This window comes from Oryzias latipes, chromosome 22, assembly GCF_053564925.1.
Source record: "Oryzias latipes strain Hd-rR chromosome 22, Olatipes_Hd-rR_3.1".
NCBI classification, from domain to species: domain Eukaryota; kingdom Metazoa; phylum Chordata; class Actinopteri; order Beloniformes; family Adrianichthyidae; genus Oryzias; species Oryzias latipes.
The window spans coordinates 19470669-19496044 of NC_136258.1; the positions used below are offsets into that span (position 1 = coordinate 19470669).

The following is a 25376-nucleotide window of genomic DNA, read 5'->3' on the forward strand; positions in this document are numbered from 1 at the left end:
AACCTGAACCTGGGTCCAGATCTCCTGGTTGGATCTTTGGAACAACCAGCAGACAGGATTTTGTTTATTATTCATAGAAACTGCTACTCTGGTTTAAGCAAATAGAAAAACATTTATTTTTTTATGATTTATTTTGTTTATTTATGTCCAAAGACAAATTAATTCATCAAGTTTACTTGTTCCTTAGTTTTACTAAGGAGTATTAAAGGCCTCTACAAAAGACAAACAAATAAATAAATACATTTTTGAAACTAAAGTCAGAAAGTCGTGAGGAGAAAAAAAAAAAAAATCAAAATTTGACCAGATTAAAGTTGTAAAGAAAAATAAGAAAATAATAAAACTCCTTTAAGAATAAAGTAAAAGAGAAAAAGGTTAAGAATTGATGAGTATAAAAACAGAGAAATGTGTCAAAGTTTAAAAAAATTAAATTGAAAACAAACAAAAAAATATCAAACTTTTACGGGAATTTAATCGTAGAAAGAGAAAGTAAAAATTGTATTTGATTAAAATTGTAGAGAAAATTTTTAAAATTTTGAATTATGAAAGAAATATTCAACAATTTTACAAAAACAAATTTATAAGAAAAAATGATGAATTAAATTACAACAGCATCGCTTCTCTCCTTAAGAGTTTTATGACTTTATACTGAAATATGATTTTTTTTCTTTGATGGAGGCTCTAAGACTCTGCCAAACATTTTGGCGTCTAAATTCTATGTTTTTTTTCTTTTCTTTTTAACTTAACTTTCCTTTTCTTTCTGCTTGTTTCTGTTAGTCAAACCAAACAGCTCTGGCTCCGCCTCTCATTGATGCCGTGTGGCACTAATGTCATTTCCACAATAAGAGGATATGGCAGAGAAACAGGTCCGGTCCAGACGTTCGTCTGCCCCCGGTTTAAAGCTCCCATTCCCTCCAGGATCTACGCTCTTCACCCTTTTGAATTTAAGCCCTTCTAACCTGTTCTCTCCGGGCAGGAAGGACGTTATGGGCAGGTTGCTCTCCTGGCAGGCCTGCCCCGGGTGCCAGTTGGCCTTGCACGCCGAGCAGAACTCTAGAGTGCAGACGGAGCATCGGACCAACTGCGGCAGGGCTGGAGACTCCGCCTCCTTTACCTGGCAGACGGCCTGACAGGAGGAAGACGGGCACCACGTCCGGCACGGGTCCAGAAGAACCTCTGACGGCACAGAAGAAGAAGAAGAAGATTTTTAAAGATCTGAATGGAAGCATCACTTAGACGAGAGAAAGTTCCAGAACTAAAGAAAATGTGTCGAGTTTAGCAACAGAACAATTCAGCCATTTCATTCATAAATTCAAATGTATCGTTTATGGGATCTGGAAAAGGAATTACAGATTTCAGATTCTGCCTTTGGAGGAAAATGGCTAGCACTGTTTTTATAAATAAAAAACTATAAATCCAAATTTGTATTAAGTTACAAAATATGGAGGATTTTTTCTGTTTTTGCCCCTAAAGCCCAACTTTAGTTGCAATCTTTATTTGTTCAGTGTTTGTTTGGTTTTTCTTGTATCTTGTAAAAACGATGAGATGTTTTCTGCTTTCAGCCGCTGAAATTCCTAAGTCCGTCTGCTGTGCTGTATAAATAGTCTAAAAAACATTTTTCGATCAAAAACAAAAGTATTGATACTCGAAATAATTACTCAGACAAGTATTTTGGTAAACAGACATATCAGTGAACCGTTAGCTTATTCTCACTATTTCAAACTCTAAAACGCCGCTTCCTGATCTGAATTTGAATCTGACCTGAAATCTAATTAATCAAATGCTGAATCTCCACGCGCTTGGATTGAATCTGAGCCTTGAAGACGTCTGAACTTGGTTCTTTTGTGTGATTGGTAGGGGGTTAGCATGAAAAAAAACAACCCCAAAAAACCCCAAAAGGTCCAGCTAAGCTTCCTGTTTGCAGTTTATTTTACGAAGCTAAAAACTAAACGTGGAATTAGCAAAGCTAGCATCTATCTCCAACTTTTATTTAAGGTTTTTTTTTTTTTTTTTTTTTCTAGAGGTAAAATTAGGAAAACTAGGACACAAAAGGCAGTTTGTTGTGATTCGTCCTTTTGGAAATGAAAAGCACCAGACAACAACCCACACAGATGACGCAAGACAAAAGGCTCTTGACCTTTCAGTGAGTCGGTAAAATAAAAACTAAAAAAAAAAACTAAAACAGCGTCTTCCAAGGCATCCACCCACTTGACAACTCTGCAGCCATCGGTGACGCAGCCAGCAGACTCACCCCTTTCAAACTGGAGCTTCTTGTACCTCTGCATCATATCTGTGGCCACCATGCACTCGATCTACAGACAGGAAGGAGAACTGGAAGTGAAAAGCAGAAAACTCCCACATCTGATTAATTCAACATCAGTTTTGACATGATAGATACACAATGATAGATAAAACTGTGTGTGGAGCACGAAAAGTGCTCCACACACAGTTTTATCTATCATTGTGTAGTTTTGAGCACAAATTCTAGCTAAGATCAATAAAAGAAATAAGGTAAAATGCCTGCACAATAAATCACACATTTGTGGTGTTTATTTCTCGCACATTTAAGGTTACCATTTCTTGCAATTTTGGCCGTCTTTTGCCATATGTGTATTGCACAGCTTGATGTCGCGATAACGATGAATCTGCGATTTATTGTGCAGGCTTAATTCCAAGTGGATTTTAGCATTTTTCTATTGATTTTAGCTAGAATTTGTGCTCAAACCTACATGGTACCAAACAACCAATGAAGGATTTATTGTGCAGGCCCGATAATTAAAATGTTTTCCATTTTCCTCCAATCGACATTTTAAAAACACCTGAGATGTCTTTAAAGGTTTTTTTTTTAACTATTTTGAGACAATGGGCCGGATTGTGAGATATTCCTGCTATTAGCTGCAGCTAATTACCTGGATCAAGTGTTGTGTTGCCAACGTTAGCAAGCTAGTTAAAAAAAAACAAGGGAGAATTTGTCACTTCCTCCTTAAAAAACGTGATATAGTCGAATGCTAAAGCGTCTAATCATTCTCAAGAGCAAATTTATACCATAAAGCAGTGGGTGCAGTTTATTCTTTTCTGAAATGAAGCAAAGCAGTAGAGGTTTGATTTATTTACATCAACTGCAAGAGTTTTGTCAACTAAGACTGGCTTTCTGGTGATGCCACTTCTTAAATCTGGGAGTTTTTGGGCGTCTGCTGTGCGTTGAGTTTGGAACAAATGGCATCAGTACGGCTGTGTGCGTAGAACACGATGTAAGAGATACTTGGGATTTGTTTTCTTCCTGTTTCTTCGTCTTCTTCTTCAGATAAAGACAAATCACTTTAAAGTGAGCATAAAGCCAACAATTAAAAAAAAAAAAAAAAAAAGTAAAAACATGTTTTCTTGATCTGTTAGGCGCACGCAGCCAATGACAAAACAGCTTTATAGTACATTAACAATAATGTTCGACCAGGGGTGGCTGGTCATACGTTAGTAAGATTTAGGAGATTCATCCAGATCACATCATGTCTGTGTTCATTAGCACACAGAAAACCCATCCGGTGTACCCGGGAGTCTGGCAACACTTAAAAAAAGACGTGAGAGTATAAAAAGTATAAAAAGTGCATTGGACTCAGATTATTCTTCAATACTGGACGATTTACCCTCTTTGAACATAAATGATTTATCACACTGCTGCCCTCATTCTCTGGCAGTTCAGATCGAGAAAATGTGTTTTTCTTGACCTTTCGGTTGCCGTTTTTTTGAATGCTACAGCCCACATGCAACAGGGATTATAAGTAAAAATTCAAACTGCAGTTCCCTGTCTCTATATTTGCCAAAGTTACGTGATAATGTTGTGTTTGCACGGCTCTGTGAAAACATTAGTATCAGCCAAGACAGCGTGACGATGAACCGACTTATTTATGGAAACTGCTGCACTCTGATTGAGCAGATGAGTCGTATTAAAGGAGAGGAGAAAAAAAATAAAGAACTGCGTTTGACGTTAAGAGCAGAGAACGTCACTCAACCATCCTTTAGCTTTACCTCGTTTTCTTGCAGGTGTCCTCTTTTGGGACAGGCAGAGTCCGGACAGCTAATTGCAGTTTCAAGGCCTTCTTTAATTAGGAGCTCCACATACTGCTTCAGGCACTAAAGGAAAGGGGGGAAAAAAGGAGCATTAAAGCTCAGGTACAATTTTTAGAGCTGTCAGGATCGTAGGGGCTGCTGGGAGCTTCACAGATCTTTTGTATTTTGGAGCGCTGAGCTGGAATGTCGTGCTGACATAATATGGAGGATGTGGGTGAATCCATGTCCTAATTCCTCTATGGCATATTGGTTTAAAAACAAGCATGAGCTTTGATGCTAACCCGTATCCTGGTGAGGGTAATTAAAATAAAACACCATAAGAGTAGAAAAAAAAACAACAAAAAAAAAACGCCACAGCCCCCATAAACGTCAAAGAAATGCAACCGTTGCCATAGAAACGACTGCTTTTTTGGTGGAGCTTAAGCAGCTAATTGTTCTTATTTGAGGCCGTGTTATACAGACACTTTTTTTTGTTTTTTGCATTTTTCACGTATGAAATTTCTGTCTTTCGTGATACATGCATGATGTCTGTAATTCATAGATGTGTTTCTTGCGTTCGTCATTTGTCGATGCCGTCAGCCGACGGGTCTTTACGTAAATTCAGTTTTGAGCTGTTCAAAATTTTTGGTCGATTGAGAATTACGCAGCTTATGTGTATTTTACGTTGTAATAGGCAATTGTTGTGTAAATCTTATGGAAATGTGCGTGATTTTTGCGAAGATTTTTTAGCATTCCACGACTGTTCCACGTATGTCTAACGAACCTTTAATGGACCAATAATGTATAACTTTTAGATCACGCACACGGCGCACAAATCACGTTCAAATTCCGTAATTGACTCACTAATGAATTGTATGTAAACAGCGCAATGATCGCGCATAGCTTATGTTCTACGTTGATTGACGTGTTCTTTGCAGGGTTTAGTTGTACTTCTTCTGTGGTTTTAACATGGTTCTTTTGAGATGCATCTGTGAAAATTTCCCATAAAGGTCACAACTTTTCTCACTTTTTCCACGTATTTATTGGTAAATTATGACCAATTTCCATCTGTGCAATATGCGCAAAATCTACATGGTTAGCAAGAAAGTTGCATTAATTAAGAGGCTATAATTGGTTTGGTTTTAAACTAAACATGGGGATAAACAAATAAACACACCTTCTTTACATTTTGTGACCAAAGAGCAGCTTGGAATTCTGTTTGGCTTTGTCAGTGCGAGTTAACCTGCAGTCGTCAAATGGACTGCGCTGGAGGAAGTGGCAGCTATTCTTAGCGCTCATTGTTCACTTTTAGGCTGTGTTTGCATTTACTCACCACTCCCAGTTTAAATGCACTATATAGAGCAGTTGCCGTTTTATCCGGTGTCCGGATCTACATTTCCAAAACCAGAGCGCTGGACATTTCACAGACGACGCAGCAAGAAACCAGTGTGTATCAATGCTTTTAAGAAAGGCAAATATAGAACACAATGCACTGCACTTGAACTAGAAATGCTAGTAATTCATCTTAAAACGTCTTCGTAAAATGTTTATATTTAATAGGTTTTACAAATGGGTGGAATCATATAGGACTTTTTTTTTTTTTTTTTTAAAGTGGAGAAGAGGTGAGTTAGTGAGCATCAGAGGTGTGGACTCGAGTCACATGACTTGGACATGAGTCAGACTTGACGTGAGCGATGACAGCGAGACAGAAACAGTTGAGTCTTGCCTGCTAGTGGGTGGAGCTCCAGGATGATGTTTATTTATTTTTTGATTTGGTCATTTTGCTGTGCTTTGTGGTGCTGTGTTTTGAAGTTGGGATGCATGAACTTAGAGGCAATTTACCCAATTCGCTTGCAAAACTTAGATAAATAAAGCTATTAAAAGCATACATGGTCTGTGTAAATAATATTGCTCTGTTGTTGAAAAGGAATTCACTCGGTCCCACCTCTGGTGAGCATCAGGGATAGGTGGCATTTGGATTTTATTCGATGCCAAACTGGTGCTTTAAACACGAAAAAAAACAAAGCTTTTTTCCTTCTTGACCGTCTGGACTGTAGCCCGGACGTGAACACGTATTTCAGCGCTCATTGCCACGACGTTCGTCATTTTTTAGGCATTATCCACGCCACTCTTATCTCTTATCCATCATGACGAGCTTAGTGGTTTGTACACACAAGCGCTGGTGGAGACCAGCTTGATCTGTTAACAGCTTGAAAAAAAACAAAAAAAAAGGAAAAATGAAGTCTGTTGCTGTTGGCGGAGGGCAAGAACTCACCAGCGTACAGAAGACACATTGGCACTGTGTGATAGTGGTCATCTGCTCCAGCGGGAACTCTCCAAGGCACAGTTTGCAGGAGACCAAGGGGTCAACGGCCAGCTCCCACGTGGGGCGGTATCGCGCCGTGGTCATCTTCACCACCACCGAGCTGCAACGTCACAGAGGAACGTTAGCATGGACGGATGTACCGCATGTCTCATTAACGATATGCAAAAATAAAACGCAAACAGGAGGCTTAGTTGTGATCTCCTACTGGAAAGTGGTGCACCGGTTCAAGGAAATACAGAAATATGTACTTGCTGTAAAATTGGGTTAATGATCCTGATTGACAACTATTTAGCCTGGGATTTGCACCCCTAACCAACTGTCTGGCAAGCTGGATGCTAAACTTGGTGAGATACAGCCAGGCTTGTGTAGAAAATCCACCTCACCCTCAGTGTGGGTGACATGGCCTATTTTAATAAGCCAAAATATAGTAAATAGTTTCTATTTCATGTTGCGATTGTTTTTAATATTTTTCGAAAAAGAATAAATAGCGAAAAACGCAATATAAACAACGAGGACGGCCGCCGGCTTCACGCATTCCGCCGAATTCGCGCCGCCCTGTTTGTGACGTAACGAAAGGAAGACAAGGCAGACAACATGGCTAGCACCGATAGCGAAGCACAGAGTGATGCTACCGTCTCTATTAGCGATTTATCATCAGATGAACAGAAAGATGAAGAGGAAAGTTGCGGAGATTATCATGATGATGAGTCACTTTTGCAACCGTATCGATTCGAACCCTTTTGCGAAAGTGAGGAGGATATAGCAGAAAGTAGTAGGTCTAGTGATCATGCCGATCATGACGATAGCCAGCATGAAGATTCGGCTAGACTCCAGTAAGTCTAAAAAATGTATAAAATTAAATTACTCCACTTACCCTAAAATATACTCAAAATGTCCCCTTTTGGCCTAATCTAAACAAAGGTAAACACTGGTTTTCAACCCAATTTACAAAATAAATGTCACAAAATAAAAGTTTCCCAGATGGTACTACTCTTTAGTTAACAAAGTCACTGTATACCATTAACAACTGTGGAACATTAACAGTTTTACCCGTTTGAAACCTTTTCTCGTGCGCGCGCGCGCGCTCACACACACACAGTTCAGTTTACTCACGGTACCGGCACCTCAAAAGCAAAAGAAAAAAAACGTTGCAGGCCTGTTGCTTCTCTTGCAAAACATTGAGTGCGTTGAAATACTCCAGTTGGATCCAAGGACAACAGAAAACACGACTACTTCGCCTCAATGTGATCCATCGTGATGCACACTAGCTTAGCAGCCTCCGCTCCCGACTCCAGCGCCGTCCTCTCCGACCCAGAAAACGGCTCGCTCGCTTCCAGCTCACCCGCCTTTCCTCGACTCAGAAGCCAAGATCCTCCTCCCAACTCTCCGTTCAAAATTCTTCGTTTGTGTCCCGGTTTTTGTCCCTTCGAAAACGCAGACTTCTCTCCTGCAGATCTGGAGGGAAAAATCCTTCGCCGTCCACCTTCTTGAACTTTCCCCTTTTCAGCAGCGTTTCTTGTTTGGGAATTTTATACACAGATACACTTTCAGTAGATGTATTGCTACATCCAGCTGCCACACAACGACTTGGCATGTTGATGATTAACAGATTTAAACACGAGAGAAACGAAGACTACCGGTTTTGTTTACATGCTGTCCGAAGCGGAACTGCGAAAATCAACGCCTTTCATGACGTCACAGGTCATATCGGGTTCACTTCCAGCCTGCGCTCTAGCGGCAGATCCAAATCTCTGATTCCTTCGAAAGATGTCTATTATTCATATGCTTCGGATTTTTTTCGACGCGAACTATTGGTATCAATAGAATCAGCGTTTAAAGGGCTTTTTTATTTGACAAAGTTGTTCAAAGCATGGCATCCACACTTTAAACTACCGTAACTCTGTTTACTGTTACTGTTTACTGTTCATTGTTTACGCAATTAACGTTATTCCAACGAATTCTGAATTTGACAAAAGCAACTTTGCGATAATGAGCATCACCAAACAATGTTGAAGTGTTTACGCCATCACCGTAAATCAGATGATACGGCCGCGGTGAAAGGTAGCAAAGTGGTGCCCATCAGCGCCAAGCCGCTTTTCTTTCCGTTAAAATTAGATTAATGTAAACGGTCAATGAGTTACGGTATTTCAAACAGTGATGAAAGAGCGTGCGGCATCTACTTTGTTAAATGGTCCAACAAAATGAAGTCAATTCAGTCGTCGCGATATGGAATCCAGCATGTTGGAGCCAGATGACGTCAGTGATTGGTCCAAGTTGGTCTGACTCAACGTTCCTGTGGCAACAACTCTCACCGGTCTTGTTGGAAGGCCACACCCCTAGCAACTGAAAGCGGGCTCTGCAGATTCTGTCAATCAAACGTGAGATCACCTACTTTTATCGAGTAATCTGATTGGTCAGTTCATAACTGTCATAAAGTAAAAGTTTCATGAAAAAAAACATAAAAATGACTGAGCAATAGCTGCTTGGGATTTTGGCCTCTTGAAGCAACCGGCCACTTCCTGTTTGGATTAAGATGGGGGAGGGGTCACTCAGTCCAGTTCACTTATACAGTCATTGTGTTAACTTAAATCCTCAAAAGAAGCTCCAGGAATGTCAAACTCTTCCAGGCTGTTTACAGATGTTCTCAGAGGTACATGAATTCTTTTTTCTACTTTTTCTGAACTGTTTACTTTCCCAAAATGTTGTTTCCTTTCTGCTCAAAAAATAAAATCTGTTCACATTTCTTTTTCCAATTGTGTCACTGGTCTTTGTAAACCCACTAGTAGCTTATTTTGTGATAAAAAATTTATTCAGGCAGATATTGGAGACGTTACTGAAAAAAACAAACTATAAGTTTTTTGTTTTTCTAAAGGATTTTCGGAGCTCTCCTTGCGAAGCCGCAGAGTGTCTCCTTTTCTTCTCCGACGGGCCTCTCTGTGTGTTTGCTGAGAGCCGAAACAGTTTATTTTAGTCCGTCTTGTCTCTGCAGCTGAGAGCAAAGAGCAGCCGCGCCGCTGTTTACAGGAAGTGCTCCTGTGCAACCGGCGACCCCGTCGAGCTCTCTCTATGCTGCTTAGCAACAGGCTGAGAATTTTGGAGACGGGGTTGGGGAAGGGGCGGGCTTGGATATCACGGCAATGAAAGGCCAGTTTGTAGCTGGTTTTCATTGGTGGCAGTTTGGCAGAAAAAAAACACAGCAGGAGGAAAAAAGTTCCCAACCGAGCTCTGCCGACTCAAGTCCGCTCTGCATGTGCGGCGCAGGAACTTTAAAGACTCATCTTCCATGAATCCTTGAATCTATTTTATTTTTATGTTTTAACTATGTACACCCATAAAACCAATCAAAACTTTCCATGCTGCTGTTGTCTGATTGCATCATTTCTGCGATGAAATCCTCTATGATCCGTTGGCATCAAAAATCTTCGTAAACTCAAGAGTTATTAAAAAATATCAAACGGCTGAAAGCAGATGGAGGTGAACTTGTGGGGAAATGTCCACATGGAAGCCAGCGAAAACCTTTTATTCAGCCGTTTTCTGACAAGATTATGAAGCATGGTGAAATATCAGGAGAATCCTGATGCCAAATTCAAAGACAACAACCAAAAACAAAAAAACAGGCGAGAAAGCTGATCATTTTTTCCTCTAAATAATTCAAAACATTCAGGAATTCTTTCAATATTGATGAAAAACAAAAAACAAAATCTGATGTTGTCTGGTCTGAACGAACGGCTTACCAAGTAAAATAAATCAGAAGGATTCAGCAAAACAAAGAAATGTGAAGTAAAAAAAAGCAACAAAGAGGACCTTTGAGTGAGATTGTGACATTCCACTTCAAAATAAAAGCTTTTATGCATTTTGCACCAAGAAAAACAACATTTAATAATTCTTTTCTGATTGTTATTTTCTAAAGTCAGGCAGGTATTTAATGCAGAAAATATTGATTTTTTTAAAAATGGTCTCGTTTTTCTGACTTCTTAGAAAAACAAACTTCACTTCTTTTAAAAAAGAACATTTTGTGAGAAATAAAGAATAGAACACGTATGATAAAGTCAAACATTAAGTCTAATAAATGAAGTTAGTATTCAGAGATTATTTAACTTAATGTTAATTTGTTTAAATTAAACTTAATAATAACTATTTCTTTTAAAAGGCTGCTAGAAGTTGAAGCTGGGGTAACTATGGTGAACTGGGGTTCTGTCCTCTTTCCTTTTTTACTTCTACCCTTCCTCTCCTCTATTCTTGATCATAATTTATCATTTAGTTCTCCATGCCTCTGTTTGGTGCAGTGCGATTCATGTATTGTCCCTCTTTTCCTCTCCCCTCCTGGGGAGTGGGAGTGCTTCCAGACTCCAGTTGGCTCATCCGTGCTCCTGTTCCTGACCGTTTACCTCGCCTTTGCTCCTGCTCCTACACCTGGCTGTGGATCCTGCCTCTGGCTCATCTCTGGCTCGTCTCTGCTCTGTGCCTGACCGAGTACCTCGTCTCTGCTCCTGCTCCTACACCTGGCTGTGGTTCCTGTCTCCGGCTCGACTCGCGCCTTTGACTGTCCCCACAACCACGGCTGGATGAAGCTCGTCTGCTGGACTTTTATATATGTAGTTGTAGATTTAGATAAGTTAATTCTTCTCTAAGAGTTCTGGTAAATCGCCCGTCCGTCCTGGGGGAGGATCCCTCCTTCATGTGGGCACCCCTGAGGTTTCTTCGTTTTTTCCGGAATCCGTTTTTTTTGGGAGTTTTTCCTTACCGCGAAGGGGGGTCTAAGGGCAGGGATGCCAGTATAGCTTAGTCAGTTTGTTAGTTCATTTTAGTATTTTCCTATTGAACTCTTTGTATTCGTGATCCTTTTGAGTTCATGTTTTACTTCGAAGCCCATCGAGACGACTGTTGTTGTGATTTTGGGCTATACAAATAAAATAAAATTGAATTGAATTGAATTGAATTGAAGGTGAATGAGTTATGATGACCACATAACGACCAACAGATCTCCATTAAACCAAACGGTTTTTGTTTAACTGAAATTATAGTAGATTAAAAAGAATCCAAAGTTCTTAGAAGCTAAATTCATTTTTAAAAAGAATAAGGACAAAAATTTAGATTTTTAATCCCCTACCACAAAGTAACCCTCAATCCGAGAAGCAATATTTGATTTAAAACTACTAAAGTTTGCCGACTGTTGGCTTGGAGTTGACAAATCAAGTCAAACCAAACCAAACAAAATTGGTGAGTCTCATGCCTTGCGCACTTTGAAGCGCTGTACATTTAAAAACAAAAACCATTCACAACATTAGAATAAATATTACATTAAAAAATATTACAATCAACCCCCAACCCACCTGTTCAACACAATAAAACTTATTGAAAAAGTGGACTAAACATTTATCCTTTTGTGAAACCTAAGCTTTTGTTTATAAAAAAGAAAAACAACCAATTAAGAAAATAAAACATTAAAAAAAATGCCGACTGATAAAAAAAGAGATTGACAACAAAAATGACGTTTAGTCGGAGCCTAAAATGAAAGTTTTTTAAACTACCATCATTAGCTCAACTACTTTTTTTTGTCTTATACAACTAAATTACTAGTTTTCCTTCTTTTTTTTCTTAAACTTGAGAGAAAAAAGGAACACTTAATCAAAAAAATGTCAACAGCTGAGTGAGTTTAATAAAATTATATTGAATAGATAAATTGGAGCCACAACAGTGATTCCAGATTCAATTACTTCATTTTAGAAAACACAAAATAAACAAAACTGAACGGCTCTCCTGGTTAACCGTCTGACTGCTGCCATCAGTGCCTAAAAAGAAACATTTATTGAGTTAAACACAAAAGGAATGAAAAGATATTACCCATAATGCCCGACCTTGGAGGTTCCTTTCCCATCTTCCTCTGAACACGCAGACAGTTAGTTCAACATAACAGCCAGCGACCCACAAACACGAGTCTCTGTGCAGGAGGATCCAGTTTCTCTGCTAATGGACGCGTGCAAACAACGCAACGCTCCATTTTCACCTGCGTCGGCCGTTTCAGGAGCCTGTGTCAATTACATAATGTCGCATCTCGCCGTTGCGTAAGATCGCGTTCTTCGCTTCCAGCGAGCCGGGCTGCTGGAGGAGACGCTCGACGCCATCCAGTTTGTGTTTTAACTAAGGTGCTGCTGGAGGCCAGAAAAGAACGTTTTCATCCAAATACGGAACCAAAATACAGATGATCTACAACTAATTCTTCACATAACTGTAATTCAATGAATAGATGAGTATTAAAGAAGAGAGGGATGCTTCAACCCTTGAACAAGTGAAATTCAGCTTAAAAAAAAAAAATTAAGTTTGTCAATGTGGCTAATTTTCACATTCCAGTTCAATAATAAACAGGGAGCTGTTCCTCCCTTCACCTCCTCCCTTCACCTCCTCCCTGACCACGGAGCTCGTGACCAATTAGTGAGGCCTCCGATTTCCATCTGCGGCGCAGAAAAGATGTTGAAAAAAGTGAAGAAAAAAAAAGCTTTCTGACTGATAAGGAAAAAATGTTTCTTATTGGGGAACAACAGGACAGATGAGAATAACCCCACAGATTTAAAAAAGGGCGGGGCTAGGGGGGGCAGGGTTAGCTTGAGGTAAAATACAGTCACACCGCGTCTTCAATAATGGATAGCAATACAGAGCAACGCGTCGCCTGTTTCCACAGAGAGGATTCTTCTCCTCCACCTTCTTGAGCCGCTGGCTCAAAATGCTGCCTCAGCAATCCCCAATGGTGGCGCCGCTTGGGCAGCTGAGGGTTACACGTTTAAAGATGGGCAGAGCTTTTATACTGGAGCTGAAGAGCACAGCGTGAAACTTCTGAGATTTACAGAGCCTGTGACCTGACAGGGGTAAAAAAAAAAAAAAAAAATTTGTTCCCAAGAAATAATAGTTTGTTTCCACGGTGTAGCGACTTAAATTGTTCAAAACCAAACAGTAGCTGATAGCCTGACGCTGGGTGGGTCCGGGTATTGAATGACGCACTCAAAAAACCATAGAGCATGACGAAGTTTGTATTTTGAAGTTTTAATAATGAAAAATGAAGGTAATTAAATCCGCTTATTATATTGTGAGCAAAAAAGAAAAAAAACTAGGAATCAATAAAAAAAAGCACAAAAGCGAATAAGCCGGTCAACAAAAAATACGGCAACCCAGCTCAACCCCCCTTCCATCTTACACAGGGAAAAACCACAGGTGAGTCAATTAATGTCACCGCCCACAAACATGTGACCCAGCAGCTGATTACCCAACTCAATGACCTATAATCAAAACAAATCTATATTCATTCACCATAAGAAAGACCACACTTAATTCATGGCGCCTACACATGGAATAATTAATTCGTTCCCACAAAATAATAATTCACGTGATAAGTCATTCATTTAAGCATTTAAGTTTATTTCCAGTAGAAAGGCCACAATTACTTGGTGGGAACGAATTATTATTATTTTTTTCCCCGTCAGGTCATGGGCGCCGTAGAAATGACATCGGTTGATGAATTACAACGTTCAATGTTACCTCCTCGTTTCAACCACGAGGGGGCAGCACACAGATGGTTTCAGACTAATTTCAGAAATTAAACAAATTTATTTTAAATTGTCAGAAAAATTTGGCAAAAAGCAAAAGTCAGCACTTTACAGATTAGTACAACTAAACAGCTAAAAAAATTGGATTGAGTGTTTAGTTACCCTTTAATAAAAGCGGGGTTTACTCTTTCATAATGGACACAATAAACAGATTTTTAAAAAGGGATAAAAAAAAAGGAACTTATTTGAAAATGTTATTTTAGACTAAAATTTTAACCTCAATATGCTCCTTTGAAACTAACCCCGGTCGGAACCCTATAAGATGAACAGAAAGCTTCATAAAGATTCTTTTCCAACAATGACAGATCAAAGTAACGCGTTCTTTCTGTATCTTCTTGAATATTTAACAAATAAGCTTATAGTACTGGTCACGCATAATAAGGCGCACTTAAAAGCCTTTTTTTGTTTGTTTGTCGAGGCAATTTTTAAGAGGTACACGGCGTCTGGTTTTTTACAAGTTGGAAGCAAGGTTGCGCATTATTGTAAATACGCCACCATGGCTAACGTGTAGTGTTGCAAATAAGTTATCGTGAACGCAGTTAAAGTCTGACTAATGGACTTATCTTTGATGTTTTAATCTCACTCACTGCACCTTATAGTTCGATGCGCTTTATATTTGCCATCATTTCAAAAATAGACCATTTACAGTACCGATATCATCTGCTGTACCCTATAGTGCGAAAATATGTTAATTAGGGTACTAGTACTGTATTTTGATTGGTTTAGCCAACCAAAAATATTAAAAATTTTAATGTAAAATAATAGGAGTTACAATAATTCACAAAAAATGTCACACAATTACCAGTGATCTTCACTTTTAAACTAAACTAATCTACGTGAGGTGTTTTTATAACATCCATAACTGACATTTGCCAAATTCATCTTCATAAAGCTGAAGCCATCTTCTATTCTGAGAACAATAAGAGCAGAATGTAGGTCATGGGCTTATGCAGGCCATAGCTTGAATTAGAACATGAAACCACACCTCAGCCATTCTGTGCTGAGCAATGATCCAGAGGAACCTGCCTGTTATTCTAACCTAAATTCATAACCCTTTAGAGAGCTCAGACACAGGCTGTGCAATACTGAAAAGGCTTTTCTTTGGACAGAAGATTCCCTCTCTTTAGGTCATGGAAATGGACGCTAAGGCGACGGCTTAGAGAGAAGACGTTTAAACCATCAGACTGACGGATGCTGCGGAGAAGCTGCAGATGTAACTCGAGAAGGTCACAGGTGCAGCTGACTTTGGTGTCAAAAGTGTGAACGTCATGTCATTTCAAAGCAAGAATCACTGCGCAGCGGATTACAGTGTGTATTAAGTGAAGCGAAAAATTTCCCAGAATGCCTAGAGAAACCAAGAGGGCAGGCCATGGGTCAGAGAGGCTGATGGGAAGTTTTTCCAACAAACTGTGTTATTCTTTTATCTGCATAATGGTCATGTCACATAGGTAGAGCATGCATTTCGTGTATATTGCACTGATGAAAATTGGTCATACGTGAAATTATGTGGAAAAAGTCCGAAACGTTTTGGTGTTTTTGGTCAATTTTCACAGATGTATCACGAAAGAACCACGTTAAAACCACAGAAGAAGTACGAATAAACGACGCAAAGAACACTTAAATCAACGTAGAACATGAACCATGCGCGATTATTGAAGTGATATGTGCATCGTATACGCAATATCAAAGTTATACAACGGTGGTACATGCGGGAAAAGTCTGTTATACGTAGAACGTTTGTGGAAAGCCACAAATTTGCGTATGCGTCTCACAAAAATCACACTGTTCTTTTAAGTACCTATGGTTACAACACTTCCTTGGTTGGGGGAGTTATGAACAGCCAAAAGGACCAATCAGGAGGGCAAAAGAAGTACCAAGAAAGACAATTAGATCTTCTTGTAATTATTTTGACTATTACTTTGAAAAAAGACCCCAAAGATGAACAGATTGGCCAAATTCACACCATGATTCTACCACGCCAGGTTCTTCTTTTAAAACTTTTTACAGTTTTCATTTTGGTGGGTTTGTCGGATCAGTGCCAATGGTCAAATGAACTTTCACACTCATCTAAATGAACCAGACTGTCATCAAAAAGAAATTAGATCAAACATACCCACCCTAGAAGTATCCAATATAGTTTGATTTTAGGAAATGAGGATCAACTCGACCACATTTCTTTTAACACACTTTTAGTATCAATTTTGTACGGGTCTTTACAGCCTGTTTGTTTCAAGTGCTTGCAATAACATTTTTTAAAGATTTTAATCTTTATATTAAATTAAAACATCAAAGCGATCAAACAGAAACAGAAGTTTCTCAAGTTTCAGAAGAGGTTTGCCACAAGTGTTACAAAGCAAAAAAAAAAGAGGAAGGGAGGAAAAAGTGTCTGAACTCGTCCTCAGTGGAAAGAAGAAGTGAATTGGAATGAGAGTGAAGCAGCATTGTCGAATCATTACCCAGTAAAAGCTTTGACCAGATTTTTTTATGTTAAAGCCTACTCAAAAGTCAACACTTCTTTCTTTTGGCGGTAAGCCCTAAGCATTTATTTATCCATCTGAAATGAGGCACTTTTACAAGAACATTGAACCGACACTGCAGATGGTTGTGAAACCTTGAAAAGGAAATACGCAAAGAAAATGGAACAACAAAAGCTATAAAAGAAACCGTCTCTTCAGTGCCGTGTGAACGTCAAATAAGACTGGGCATAAGTTCATTACAAGATTGTTCTTGTCTAGGTGACGATGACAGGAGTTCCACGATGAGCTCCTTTCTATTGACAGATGAATGGGTCAAAGGGTCAACTCTGCTATCAGCTTCTCCCTGCCTCATGGCGTTGGAAAAGTGTGCTAACAAGCTAGCGGTTCAGGAACTCTTGGAGTTTGAATTGGAGCTAAAATGGGAGAGAAATTCACCAAATATAATTTACTAAAAGGGGGAATTTGAACCGTCATCTAATTAGACTTTGGTAACATGCATGAGAAAATTACAAATGAGTGGACCTGCTTGAAAACATTACAAACTGAACCAAAAAAATCAAATCTGCACCTGATCAGAACCAAAAATGACAACTGACAAAATTAATGCACCCTCAGTTAAAATCAAACAAGTGAACCCTGGTCCACTTCCTTGGTCTTGGTGTAAACACTGTACTACAGTTCGCTTGAGTGACAACTGCTTTTTTTCGTGGAACAACAGAGCGGTATTAAATCAAAAGCTGGCAATGCGCAGTGACATAAGACATCCAACCAAAATTAAAGACTTGTTTGATCTGTTTTAACCCTAGAACACTTTCACGATAAAAAGTTACATCATCCCTTTGCCGGGTAACTTTTAACCGATATAATATACCCAACAAAAAGTACTTGTCATATAAAATAGATCAAAACATGACAATACATGATAAATAAGAGTCGTTTTCTTTTATTTTCAACTGTTGGAAGTGAGACAAACTTAAAAAAAAAATACATAGGAAGTTCCTAAAAACATGCTCAAAAAATACAGAAAAATTAGGAATTTGAAAACAAAAAAATCCTAAAAAATAATAAAATGATAAGAGAAACTTGGTCTTTTGTCCATCCATTCCTGGGACATGTGAGACTTCCCTGGTAAAGGTACAGACTCCTTGACGCGCAACATGTTAAAATTCATGTAAATGGTTTTGCTCAGGTGAAAATCCCCTGCCAATAGTGCTCTAGAGATAAAAGCATATCTTGTCGTATTTTAATACTATTATGCTGATTTTAGCCAAAATCAAAAAAGCGTCCGTTTTCCAGGGTTTCCAGAGTTTTTGTGGCGCGGCAGTAGTTCATTGGAAATTTGTCTCACAGTCGTGGGTGGGACTGTTGGAGCGTGGACAACCCTGCCCCCCCTTTCCCTCCCCATCGATGAGAGCTTGATGCAGGAAGCTTGTGACTCGCCCAGCGTTTTTTCTACATCCCAAATAAGCTCTTTTTTAATTGACAATTTATCATCTGATAAACAGCAAGTCTTAACCTCTTAAGACCTGGTGTCCACATGCATGGACATCACATTTTGGGCTATAATACCACAGTAGTTCATTCTGCTTAACTAAGGTCCTGTGAGTACGTGTGTAGAGGGTTAGCCTAAATATCAGCTCGAGCCTTAAGAGGTTAGTAAAGACTTTTCAATGTCTTTTAGGTGAAGTCTTACTAAGAAGGTGGAGGTGCTTCTAATTACATGAAAGTGCAAAGTATAGCAGTAGAATAGCTGTTTTCCGGTTAGAACTTGCGTACTGTCCCCAAGTGGACTTTTATTGGAACTGAGACATTTTTTAGGTAGATAACCACTTGTGTGAAAGAAAAAGCAGAAACAAAGGTGTGACAGTTTTTTTTTTTTAATCTACCAGTGAAACTGATTAGCCGTCCCATTTGGATCAATGGGATTATTGTTGACTGAAAGCCTCCTAACTTAAGCACCAACCGAGCTGTGTCTTCTTGGGATGCCACAATTCCCGGTTTAAAACCAAAATGCGTTACAACGCTGAACCAAATAATGGAGAAAGTATGTACTGTGTACCATTAGTTCTACATTTAAAGTGTCAAATGGGTATTGTGCTAAAAAGAAGAAAGATTAGCTATTTATTACTTTGCACAAGGCTTAGCTTAAAAGTATAAATTGAAAGATTTGTCTTCACTGTTACTTTCTTATTAACCAATGAAAAAAAAAAATCTGAATTTTGTTTTTTTTTCTTGTTGATCCGTGCGAATCGAACAAACCCGTGACACAAAAACTCAAATCTGAACCGAGTGTATCGCTCCATCAACAGTAAAACACCGAGCGTAAAGCAGAAGAGATGAGAAGACATAAACAAAACGCTCCACCGAAGTGTCAAATGTCCCACAGTTCCAACCATCTCACAACATGACAGTTAAATATGCAACAAACTCAAAAAGAATTAAGACAACTGACAAAGTGTCTGTTCACATTAGCTTTAACCAGCCCCGCCTGACGCTTATTCTTATCCTCTTATTACACTTTAATCACTTAAATGTTATAGAGATGGCCGTAAAGTACGAGTGCTGCAGCCGCTCTACTTTTTCGGGGAGCAGAGACGCTCCAGAGAGTCCGTCAGAGTGGAGTCTGTCAGATCTTACCCACCGTGAACCCAGCTATTCCCCAAAGTCACTCAGTTACAGCTCTGCAGACAAAACAGCGGTACGGAGTTGGTGTCATTCCAGGATCTGGCGTCTCATAAGGGCCTTCCTTGTGCGCACGCTGCAGCACAACAGCGTTTTGTCTCCGGCTCACTTCCCAGGCCCCTCCCGACGGGACTAACATTCCTCGCTGCCGACGGACGAGCTGCTGTCGTCAAAGGGCCGACTCAGAGGAAACCCAAATGATCCGGCATCCTGTCCGTTTGCACCAAAACAGTGACGGAAGGAAGAGAAACGGCCTCTTTGGAGGAGCGTAGGATTCGACATCTACCAACTAACTTCAACGCCAAAGCACCAAACATCGAAATAAATCTGCTCCTGCTTATTCTGAATGAACTCATCAAGATATTGGAGCCAGATGGAACAGATGTTGCGACTTTAAGATGAGCAGAACCTGTAATATCAGTTTCAAGAAATACCAAATTCAAACAGAACAGAGTCAAACGTTTCAATTTCTGGGGGGAAAAACCGATTGTTTTTAACCAAAAATACCCTCTAGCACCTTGAAACTAATACGGTTACTTGTCTATCGTGGACAGAAATTATTAAGGATTTAATGATGATTCTCAATAGTTTTGGAAATCTCCTAAGAAAACCCAGAGGAACCCTAAAAGTTATTAAAGAGACACTAGACAGCAAAAAAGAAGCTAAAATTATTTATAGAAATTTTAAGGTCGTGTCTCACAGCCACCATGTACTTTTTTCATGTATGAAATTTCAGTCTTTTGTGATCAATCCGTGATATCCGTAAGTCCTACGTGTTTCTTGTGTTTGTCATTTGTCGTCATGCACAGATGTCCATGGAGGGTTTCGGCCAAAGGGTCTTTACGTGAATTTGTTTTTGAGCCGTTAAAAACGTTTTGGTCGTTAAAAATTACGAAGTTAGCGCATATTTTACGTCGTTCATATGCAATTATTATGTCAATCTTAAACAACTGTGTCATTTTTGCATAATGTGTGCGCAAATTTGTCGCTTTCCACGAGCATTCCGCGTATGTCTAAATGACTTTTTACGCGTCTACCACCGATGTATGACTTTTGTATTGTGTATACGGCACTCATTTCATGGTTAAACTATCTAATTGACGCAGGAATCGCTAATGAAGTGCATATAAACAGCGTTATAATCACGTACGGTTCATGTTCTACGTTGATTTATGCGTTCTTTGTGTTTTATTCATAATTCTTGTTATAGTGTGGTTCATTCGTTATACAACTTTTCTCACTTTTTCCAAGTATTTTCATCCATGCAATATGCGCAAAATGTATTTAGTAGCTGTGTGACATGGTTCTTGGAAGCTTTAGGTTTATTTTTCTTTTGGTTAAATGTGACTGGTGCTAGCTTTCTGAGTCCTGAAGGCGGGCCGTGAACCCCTACGCCGCCTAAAAGCCAAATCTTGGATAGTGTCCACGGATTCTGAAGAGCATTGCGTAAGAGCGTCTCCTTTTACACGGCGTACCTGCCCGGGAGGACCAAAGCATGTTCAGAATGCCACACAGCTGAGAGCCTGAGCATCCCATAATGCAGCCTCCCCCTCTTTCATAATAACCCCGCCTCATCTTCAAGCAATACCTGGAACGGAGCCCAAACACACTGAGCTGAAGTGGCTGGAGTTCTTTGCTGAGCTATTTTGGACTCAGAAGCCGTTGACTTGTCAACATCTCCCTCTGACTCGCACCTGAAAAGTACCCCCCCCCCCCCCCCCACACGCACACACACACACCTCCCCCAACTGAAATTGCCTTTAAACTATTGCATACACCCTCAGTGACCTGGCAGCACTGAAGGAAGAAGTCAAATGACTCCTCAGTGAGTTCTCATCTGAATGTTACCAGGTCATAAAGAATAAAAGCTCGGATGTTCGATGTGACAGCATGTAGATGTTTTAGGACGCAAAAGAATCCACCAAATACTCAATATAGCCGGTTGAGTCTGCTTTTTGACGCTTTTGTGTGTGAGAACGGCATTTATACCGTACACAGCGTTCAGGACTTTGTCCAAAGTGCTTCTGCTTTAGCTGTACTGGGGAAACGTACGGCTAAAGGACGAATAAACACACGGCTGAAGTACTAGACTAGCTTAAATACAGGGATTTTCATTTGGAAACTTTGTCTTTACATTTAGCAGCTTTTCAGAACTCACAGCAAACCTGTGAATGTAAAGTTATGGATTACTGTCAAGTTTGGACTTTTTGGGACTTTCAGCATCGGGTTCTGCTGCCGCACCCTCCCTCATCGCTAGAGCGTTTACAGTGTGGACCGTAAACTACCGCCACTGGAGGATCCATCTGCAAGCATAAACTCTAAAGGCAGTTTTTATTCGTTATGGCCCAAGTCACAACTGCCCTCCCGCGTGGATGCAGGCTGTCTGTGGGTGAAAAAGGGCTAAACCTGTATGGCGCATGCAGGTAGCCCGCAGGAAATATCAAGGTCATAGGTCGCTCTGTGAGCCAATATGTTCATGATCTTTTTTTTTTTACTACTTTTTTACTACAAGCCAACAACACCTGTAAGAGTCAACTCCCCGTACAGGTGCATGTGACTAAGGCTTTACAAATGTAGAACTAAACGGTTCCACCTACTGGATCAAGAAGAAATTTAATAAGAAGCAGGAAGTTGTGGTTCAAATGACTTCTTTCTATCTTTGAGATCATTTACAAGCAGAATCCTCTGGTTTGACAACTTTTTTAAGCAAACAAAACATGGACTTTAAACTTCATGGAATTGAATTTGATCCTTTTTTTTGTTATTCGTCCCTTAAAATCTAAAATAAAAGTATTGAAGAGATCATTTTCCATTCAGTCCTCTTAAAGACCCAATAGACACTCATTAGTATAGCAAACCCCTAGTAGGGATTAACGCTGTAGTGTAGGTTAAGCTAAACGGATGTCACTTTACTAATCTAATTTACATTAGGTGCTGCTTTGTGAACTACAGACCATAATTGGTGCTTTAGTATAGACATTCACCAAATGCGCCTATAAATCAATGTAACGTCTAAATAAGGTTTTACATTAGGGCTGCAGGGTATGAGGAAAACTTGCGATGTGCGATATTAGACATCAATATTGTGAACACGATATGACTTGCGATAAAGGAAACAATTAGCAAAGCAAGTAGGCATCATTTCTACTTCCCTGCAGCAGTTTCATCTCAATAGGAAACGGGTAAGAACTGGTGTGTCAGGTTAACGCCCCAAAGAACAAATATCTACCTTTCTGGTAGTATTGGCCAAAACCAATATGGACAACAATAACGATGGGTTACTTTGGAAAAACATCATGTGTGTAAACATTTAAGTAGGGATGTCCCGATCAGCTTTCTTTGGGCCGATTCCGAGTCATTTGATTTTTTAGTGTCAATACTGAGTCCCAATCTGATACTTTAGTAACAGGTAGAATGAAATGAGCAAATTCATTATATCACCCAGGCCTGCACAAGATATCGTGAATTGATCGTATATATCAAGCTGTGCAATACGGATTTGGCAAAAGTCGGCAAAAACTAAGATAAATAGTTACTTTAAATGTGCTAAAACAATCTTATGGCAGCTTGAATTGATTAACGTATCAAATAAATCCCTTTATGAATTTGACAATTCAGATGGAGCCCTTTTATTGTAGATATTCACCTCCTATGTAGACAAGGCTCATTTGGACTATAATTTAAGTTATGTTGACTTTGATTTCAATTAAACTGTTGCAGTGAAATGGAAATAATATGTTTAGTTGTTTTGCTCTTTGTTCATTTATCCCAAGTTTTATCTTCATTGCAATATTGATCACTAACAATATTGGGGACATCTGTGATAAGGTTACCTTATCGGCTTATTGCACAAGACGATATTGTGGTAAATTTTCGATTTACTCTTCAGGCACCGGTGAAAGTATAAAAAATATAATAAGGCACAAAATTGGAGGATACCGCGACCAACACTTAAGTTAAGGTTGAGTTCGCATTTTGATGTCAAAAGAAAAGGTTTTCTTGGTGCTTTTATTGTGAAAGGTTCTATTCAATGTGGCCAAACGTGTTTTCCGGTGCGTTTGGAGGTTCCCACTCCACACTGGACAGAACCTTTTACAGTAAAAGCACAGTAAAAACTTTTTTCTTTTGGCTTTAATATTGCGAATTTGACCTTAATTCAAGCGTTGGTCGCGATGTGTTCACAAAATTTAAACAACCAACAATTGAGCTAAGGTCAAATTCGCATTTTGAATGATTTTTTTTAGTGCTTTTACTGTGAAAGAGCCCATCCTGCGTGGAAAACAACTAGGGTTGGGTGATGTCCCTTAAATTGGCAGTTGACGATGTTTACAGTAAAACATCGGGATGGACGATGATATCGTATTTTATTTTCCAACTAATGACTCATCCCCGATGAAAAAATAATGTCCAGTATAAACTGAGGGAAGTGACTTTAACAAAAAAAATAAACAAAATAGAAGACAAGTAGTCCGCTCCAGCGGACCGGTGTACCGAGCGACCGTGTCTCTGAGTAGAGCAGCCGGACTTATAGCTTTGTGTTTGAGGGGAAGGGAGGATGCTTTGTTACGTGTGCCCTATGTGTGGCAGACTTCGGACTGCGATCCGTCTCGCAGCTCTAGGCGAACGAGCTACCGAACCCTAAAAACAACACGTTTGTAGCTCTGACACTGCACCAAGATCAAGTCACCCTATCCTCATTCCATCACGGCTTCCCTCTGGAAAGGGGGGCCCCGTTGCTAACGGCCCCTCTGAGCGTTCTGCAGGCTTGGAAGGGAGAAGCAGGATGATGCTTTTTTTTTTTTTTTTTCCTGTTGTTTACCTCCTTCTGATGGGGAGGGTTTTCTAAAATAAATAAATAAAAATAGAAGAAGGCATGGAAGCTCTGCTCGTCCTTGATGGCTGAAGCAGGAGATCGGAGGAGTGGAGGACAGTTTAGAGCCCCCAACCCCTGGGGCAGCAAGAGGGCTGTTTGTCTCCTCACCTGCTTTCAGAGTCACTCTACTCCCATGATGTGGGAGTTGGAATAGAAAAATGGAGGTCTGACCAGCTGTGGAGAAGTCTCAGCTCCCATAAAGTCTGAGTTGAGTGATGTCACTCAAAAACAACCACCTGCAGCTAATTTCTTTCCCACAATCCAACTGTTTGCTGCAAAAACATCATGTTTAGAGGATGAAGAGGAGCACAGAAGTCTCACCTGTTTGGCTGAGAGTAGGCCGTCTCGATGCTGTGACCTCAGGAGAAGATGATCTGCTGAATTGGATTAACGAGCAAGGCAGTCAGGCGGAGTGGCAGGACATCTCTGGGGAGGGGATGCTCATTATGTGTCCGTCAAACATCGCGGTGGAAACATTTGACCTGCTACTGTCGCCGACTGGGCCCAAATTTAGGCCCCGGGTAAACGCAGGCACCGACGACAAAAATACTAAATCAATTTTAGACATAAAATACGAAGAAGAAATGGAACAAATAAAAGCTTAGGGAGCTCGCGCCGCCTCTTCGTTCGCTTGGCTTGTTGTTTTGTCTGATGGAACGACCAATTTCCCAGATATCCCAGCGCGTGCAGCCCGTGGCAGAGTCCTCGCGCCAAAGCAGCGGGCTATCTTGTTTCAGAAAAAAATCCGGGGGCGGCGTGTTTACCTCTCCACCGTTCCTGCTGCCGTGCTCGGTAGGAAATCAGCTGCTTCTCACTGGAGAGACGCCATTAGTCTGCCACAGACTCTGCCGTCGTTCCGCCGTCCAACTCTGCCCCCTAGAGGACAGCTGAGCACCAATACCTTTATTTTTGTTTCACCAATTTAAAACAAGAGTGCTCCCCCTGCTGGTCAAACACTGCACGTTTCTGAAATAGCAAAACCAAATGGCACGTGCATCAGATTTACGTTCTATCAAACATAAAGCAAAACGGTTACAATTTTCTGGAATGATTTATGTAGGTGGCTTTCAACAAAAAACACAATCTCAACATTTAACATTCAATTTGGTCGTTTTAAAAAAGAAAGAAATTCTTGTTTATTTTAAACAATTTTAATATTTTAGGTATAATTTTTATTAATAAACGTCGTTTTCTGAAAGAAAAGTCTATTTTTTTTGCATTTCAAAAACTATCTGCCTTCTGCAGTTTCCTACAAAAAATAGGCTACAAGTAAATGTTTTATTTTGTTTTTATTTTAATAATTTTGCGGTTTTAAGTTTTTGTTATTTATAGTTTGGTATTTATAAATATGTCTTATGCTGCTTAAAAGTTGTTCTAGC

The 25376-nt window shown here is 39.8% G+C and overlaps 1 protein-coding gene across 4 annotated transcripts in view; it reads right to left on the reverse strand.

Annotated features, from left to right (window-relative positions):
* rnf144aa (ring finger protein 144aa) overlaps positions 1-24936 on the reverse strand; it is a 31307-nt gene extending 6371 nt beyond the window's left edge. The window contains exons 1-6 of one of the 4 annotated variants that reach the window (XM_023951347.2): positions 24762-24936; positions 24319-24423; positions 6317-6467; positions 4021-4125; positions 2249-2309; positions 957-1173 (exon numbers count right to left, since the gene is read on the reverse strand). In XM_023951347.2, coding sequence (XP_023807115.1) covers positions 957-1173; positions 2249-2309; positions 4021-4125; positions 6317-6451 — 518 coding nt within the window. In that variant the 5' untranslated portion in view covers positions 6452-6467; positions 24319-24423; positions 24762-24936. Of the gene's footprint in view, positions 1-956; positions 1174-2248; positions 2310-4020; positions 4126-6316; positions 6468-19083; positions 19297-24318 lie in introns of those variants that run through there. The other 3 variants (XM_023951346.2, XM_023951348.2, XM_023951349.2) reach the window with 3 other exon arrangements.
* Between the last annotated feature and the right edge of the window lie 440 nt (positions 24937-25376).